At 50.8% G+C, this 6,000-nt stretch overlaps 1 protein-coding gene across 2 annotated transcripts in view; it reads right to left on the bottom strand.

Annotated features, from left to right (window-relative positions):
- Positions 1–1,036: 1,036 nt before the first annotated feature.
- The window catches only part of Abcd1 (ATP binding cassette subfamily D member 1), a 28,297-nt gene continuing 23,333 nt past the window's right edge, over positions 1,037–6,000 (bottom strand). For both annotated transcript variants that reach the window (XM_075958556.1, XM_075958557.1), the window contains exons 6-10: positions 4,914–5,059; positions 4,424–4,569; positions 2,698–2,782; positions 2,357–2,482; positions 1,037–2,269 (exon numbers count right to left, since the gene is read on the bottom strand). In XM_075958556.1, coding sequence (XP_075814671.1) covers positions 2,050–2,269; positions 2,357–2,482; positions 2,698–2,782; positions 4,424–4,569; positions 4,914–5,059 — 723 coding nt within the window. In that variant the 3' untranslated portion in view covers positions 1,037–2,049. The remainder of the gene's footprint in view (positions 2,270–2,356; positions 2,483–2,697; positions 2,783–4,423; positions 4,570–4,913; positions 5,060–6,000) is intronic.

The following is a 6,000-nucleotide window of genomic DNA, read 5'->3' as shown; positions in this document are numbered from 1 at the left end:
GGGCACTCGGGCTTCTGTGAATCTACATAATAAACATCTGCACCATGGGCTTCTGACTGAACAGCTGTTCTTGGCTCTTTTGTTATGACATGAGGGTGGGAAATGCTGGGCCGGACGTGAACTCGGTTTAGCTTTCCTAGAGCTGCCCACAGCATCCCCACCCCATTCCTAGCAAGAGTCCACACACAGCTGCATTGATTCAGTCAGTATTCTCTGCTTATAATAACCTTCTGTGCCCTAGTGAGGTAGAGCTGCTTTACATAGACCCCAAGGCCATTCCCATCCTGCATGGGTCCCCTCAGTGGCCTTTTGTCTCAATCCGGGCCTTTTCTTTCCCCTGCACTGGACTCACCTCTGGGTCTTTGCACAAGCTATTCCCTCTTCCTAGAAGGTTCGGTGCAATACAATCTAGGAATAACTTCTTTCCTGTGGCTTCCTCAGTGCTCGGCTTCCCTCCTTGGCAGCTCACTGACTTTCTATAGCATTGCACTTCTCTGTCTGGGACTAGGCAGATGTCCCTGTTTTCCAGCACGGGCTCAAAGTCAGGTGGTATTCTAGAGCAATGATTGTCAGCTCTACCTCCCTAGTGCACAGAAGGTATAAGCAGAGAATACTGACTGAATCAGCTTTTGTCTTTGTGCCCCATGGGATTAGCAACTGACCATTTTCTCCAGCCAACATTCTGATCTCTCCCCAGAAGTTTTTGGGGTTTTTTGTGTGTGGGGGAGTGGGTATTGAGATGGGGTTTATCTGTGTAACAGCCCTGACTGTCCTGGAACTCTCCTCCTTAGACCAGGCTGGCCTTCAACTTACAGAGATCTGCCTTTGTCTCCTGAGGGCTGGGGCTTGTTTCTTGAGGCAGGGTTTTGCTACGTAACCCTGGCTGTTCCGGAACTCATTATGTGGACCTGGCTGGCCTTGAACTCAGAAATCCACCTGCCTCTAATTCCCAAGTACAGGGTTAAGGTATACACCACCATGCCCAGCTTACTCCCTTAGAACTTCTACCAGACACCAAGTCCAGGAGGCAGGAGTGTACTTTCCAGAGGTTTTTACTTGAGAGGACCAAGGGGGCACCCAGTCAGAGGGCTGAGGGCCCAGGAAAGGCACACAGCGGCAGTGTGGGGGGGTATCCCACTTGTTGAGGGCCGGCTTAACAGACACAGCACCTCCTATGACCCATCTTTGGCACTGAGCTGGGAACATTGTGCCCTCACTCCTGCCTAGCTGGCAGAGGGCACCCCCAGTGGCAACTGGCAGTATAGGCTGGTGAGGGGTCAGGTTTGGCACCAGAGGCTGGGCAGACTGAAGGAACCACCCGGTCACCTCCTGTGCTGGTAGGGTGCTCACGTTGGCAATTCAGACAGCTATAAACTGGGAGTTTAATAAATTAGGTTGTAGAAGGTGGAGGAGTGGGAAGGCCAGGGCTCCATTTTTCTCATGGCTCAGAAGGAACACTATGCCCTTCTGGGGTTACCATGGGGAAGGACATGCTTTGGGCCCTGTCTGATCCTATGTCCCATTCGGCTGTTTCCATGGCTGGGAGGGGTGTCCTGTGGGACAGGGGCTTTGGCTGTCCACCCTAGGGGATGACAACAAAGGGATGGATTAAAGGAACAATGAGGACTTGGGTTTCAGGAGGGATGTGGCTCACAACTACCAGACTTGCCACACATTCTGGCTGCTGGCAATAAGGGGACAGCTCCTGTTTACTTCCTATGGCTCAGGCATACTGGTGTAGGGTCAGAACTGGGGCCTTCCAAACCCTCCACCCCTTCCTAGAGAAAAGTAAAGGACACATTGCCTTATCATGGCACAGTTCATGGAGCAGACCTCATGATGAAGGCAAGATGGGGGCAGGAAGAAGCAGAGTGTCCTCATTCATATCGACTTGCTCAAGAGTGGGGTCTTCAGGGAAGGCAGGTAATTGGTTAGGAGGCTTGGGACAGGGAAGGCATGCAGGGCAGTGAGAGGAGGGTGGGAACTGCAATTTCCTTCATATGATCCGAGAGCCTGAAGAAGGGTGGGGACTGGGGACAAGGTCCCCAATCAAGTGGGGACACCTGGGACCAGGGGCTGAACTGGGGCTGCAGCCTCGCCAAGGATTTGGCGGAGCTCCTGAAGGCGCCCCTGCATCTTGGGGATGCCTGCCAGCTGCTGCTCCAGGCGCTGCTTCTCTTCAGTCAGGCTTAGGCGGGTTGCAGAGTCCAGCTTCTCAAACTTCCATCCTCCCTCCCCATCAAACTGCAGCAAGTGTGTGTGGTACTTCCTGAAAAGGAGAGATGGAAGGCTGTCACAGCTGCTTTCCCAGCTCAGGCGGCAGGCAGCCCCCACCCATAACTCCAAGAACACCTACCATAGGGAGGGCCGATGAGTGATGGACAGTAGGGCGATGCCAGCATCTTTGGCTGCTTGGAAGATCTTGCCTTCCACATCAATGCTCACAGCACTAGTGCACTCATCCAGGAGGGCATACTTTGGCCTTAGGGTGGGAATGGGTGAAGAGGAAAGCTGTGGATTACCCACCAGTGTCCAACTTCCTGCCTGTGGCCAGCCACTTGTGAACTGTGGCCCTGTTGTACTGGAAGGAGGGTCGAGGCTCCTCCATGCAGTTATCTTCCTCCTACTGGGAGCACCCATTTTCCCTCTCCTGGTTCCAAATCACTGAATGTCCATGAAAGGCACTGTAGTGCTCACCTGTGGTAGAACATGCGGGCCATGCCGATCCTCTGTTTCTCACCTCCAGACAGGACATCCTTCCAGTCACACACAGCCTCCCAACCTGGGCAGGAGGTGAGGGGCTCAGCTCAATTCACACGTACCCAGTGGGAGTCAGGGTAGGAGCAGGGTTGCATGAGGCTGATGGAAAGCCAGGGCACATTTGATCCTGGCTGAACTTGTCCACCTGCAGACTTCTGCTCTGCGTCCTCATCTGCCATTATTATAATGCTAATAACTGAACTATCTGGAACAAGTACTGTCTCCCCAGCAGGATTTGGAGAGAGGGTCTTTTCAATTGTGCTCAGATTGAGGTCAAGAGGGTAGACCCTAACCCAGTGTGACTGTTGCCTTTATAGAAAATGGAACTTCTAAACACAGAGACATGTACAGAGGAAAGATGATGTGAAGACACACAGTAAGAAGTTGACTGGCAAAAGAAGAAGTTAGCTGGCTATCAGCTGAGCAGAGTCCCTTAGGTGTCCTTCCTCATAGTCTCTGAAGGAGCTGGCTTTGTCACACCCAAATATATCTCCAGAATGCCAGAAAACAAAGGTCTCTGTTGCAGCCTGTGAGTCTGTAGCACTTAGTCATGGCAGCCCCAGGACACCTAATGGGTTGCCAATAAAAAACCTGCCAATACTGACCTCTGCAGACAGCAGATGTTGAGGGCAAAGAACCCCAGAGATGTTAGAGTATTCTCCTCAGAACAGAGGCCCCTCACTAGAAGAGTTGGGCCACAACTCATGGACTGATGCCACTAAGCTGGCATAGAGGAATGAGTGAGCATGTGAGGAGGGTGATGTGGCAGGACTGGGTGGGAGAAGTGACATCTCCTCTCCTGTCATCCATCCTATGTTTCCTTAGGGCATGTGGAACATTTTAGCTTTGCCCTCTTGTGAAGGGTAACCAAGGTGCTAGTTCTAGCCACTGTCATACATGTACTACCAAGGTAAATATCCTTTGTCTTTGTCCGTCACCATTTCCTCCATCCTACAGCCTATGGGGATTAGCATGGTACTGTTATTCAGAGTTGAATTCAATGCTAAGATGTTGCAATACTTGGCCACAGGTAGTAGTCATTCAAGGCAACCACAGGGCACTATAGGAGATGTCCCTCAATAAGCTTTCTCTTCTCAAAAACACTTTCTCTTGCCATTTGTCCCTCCCTCTTGGGGCTTTCCTCAGAGTCACCCATTGGTTCTGCTCTCCATTCACATCCCAAGCTTCTGTGCAAGGAAGCATATACCTGGCCGGTCATCTTACCCTACCCACAGAAGGGTCAGCTTGTTCAAATGGAAAACGTCTCTGTTAGTTGGTTCTTAAAGCCTCAGAGCTTTCAGTACCTCACAGAGGCAGCCAATATCTTTGTATCCCAAGCCCAAATTGCAGCCTGTCCTGTTGCCATCTAGCTCCCCAACAAGGTAACCATCCTAGGTCCTAGGTTGTTGTTGTTGTTCTTTTTCTTTGACAGAGGGTCTCTAGGTAACCAATGAGGCAAGTGCTCTTCTACAAATCTCCTTTTTTGGCACCCAAGCAACCTGTTTACCCTTCCTCCCTGGCAGGCACTTTGAATTCCTGGATGCTGAGGTAACTCTTGTCCCCTGGGAATAGGGGAAGAGGCCAGAGGTAGGTTGGCAACAGGTTCCCATTAAAGTCTCAGGACAAAGGGTGACTGGTATGTAACCCCATGCCCTGCCCCTACCTCCCTCCCGTTGCAGGATGTGGCGAAGATGTACGATGGCCAAGATGGCTTCCAGTTGCTGCTCCGAACAACCCTTCCTCCGCATATCTTCCGCAGAATCGGGATAGATCACTTGGTCGCGCAGGGAGCCCACAGACATGTATGGCCTGTGGGAAAGCTGCATGTCCACTAGGGCAAGGTGGCCCTGTTTCCCAGTAGTGCTCTGTGCGTCCAGAGTGGCCCTGGCCACAGAGCTTTTCAACCGCTGACATACCACACCCAGGCACTTGCCCAGCTAACATGTCCATATATTCACATGTGTGCATGGGCACAAGTATGTGTATCATCGTTATTTGTGGACATGAGTGTAAGACCCACCATCTGAAACGGACAGGACTAGATGACTATTGGGATCTGGTGTAATATCTTGGCATCCTCTCCTGAGAAGTGTACTCTCCCACTGCACAGATGGGAAAAGGTGGGGGAAGACACAGAAAATAGGTTAACTCACCTCTGAGGGATATAGAACATGCGCTGGGGTGGGGGCTTATAGAGTACACCACTGTATGTGGGCCAGAGTCCACCCAGGATTCGGAACAGTGAGCTCTTGCCGCAGCCATTGGGGCCTGTGATGAGCAAGTGCATGCCTTCTTCCACCTGTGGAAGAATCAGGGCATGGCATCCAGAGCTTCAGTCTCTTTCCCCATACCCGGAATCACTGTGGCCTCCTTCCCAGTCTCATAACACTTTCTACATCTGGGATGGGGATGCAGCTCAGTTGGCAGGGTGCTTGCTGAGCATACACAGACCATGGGTTCAATCTTCAGTACCATATAAACCATGTATGAGCCGGGCGATGGTGGCACATGCCTTTAATCCCAGCACTCGGGAGGCAGAGGCAGGAGGATCTCTGTGAGTTCGAGGCCAGCCTGGTCTACAGAGCTAGTTCCAGGACAGGCTCCAAAGCCACAGAGAAACCCTGTCTCGAAAAACCAAAATAAATAAATAAATATACATATAAACCATGTATGCTTGTAATGCCAGAACTTGAAAGATAGAAACAGGAAGATCATAAGTTCAAGTTCAATTCAACTTAAATCCTTGGCTACACAATAAGTTCAAGGCCAACTTGAGCTACACCAGATCCTGTCTCAAAAAAGAAAGGAAGGAAGCAAGTAAGATAGGAATGAAGAAAAGCAAGCAAGCTAGCTTCCTTTACTATACAAGGCTGGCAGGTAGGAAGGGTCTTGCTGTTGCCTAGGCTGGTCTGGAACTTAGTCTTCCTGCCTTAGAATCCCAAGGGCAAGGATTTTAAGTGTGTGTCACCAAGCCCATTCTTTTTTTTTCTTTTTTTTTTTTTGTTGTTGAGAGAGGGTGTCTCTGAAGCTTTGGAGCCTGTCCAGGAACAACTTACTCTGTAGATCAGGCTGGCCTAGAACTCACTGAGATCCATCTGTCTCTGCCTCCCAAGTGCTTGGATTAAAGGCGTGAACCACCAACCCTAGCCACCCAGCCATTCTTGATTTCTTGGCAAGTGACTATAAGGCAACAGAGATGGGGTCCAGTATGCAGAGCCTCAGTTGAATGCCAGGTCTAGC

Source organism: Microtus pennsylvanicus, chromosome X (genome assembly GCF_037038515.1).
Source record: "Microtus pennsylvanicus isolate mMicPen1 chromosome X, mMicPen1.hap1, whole genome shotgun sequence".
Taxonomy (NCBI): Eukaryota; Metazoa; Chordata; class Mammalia; order Rodentia; family Cricetidae; genus Microtus; species Microtus pennsylvanicus.
The sequence above is the reverse complement of the archived record's forward strand: the minus strand, read 5'-3'. Positions and strand labels throughout refer to the sequence as shown.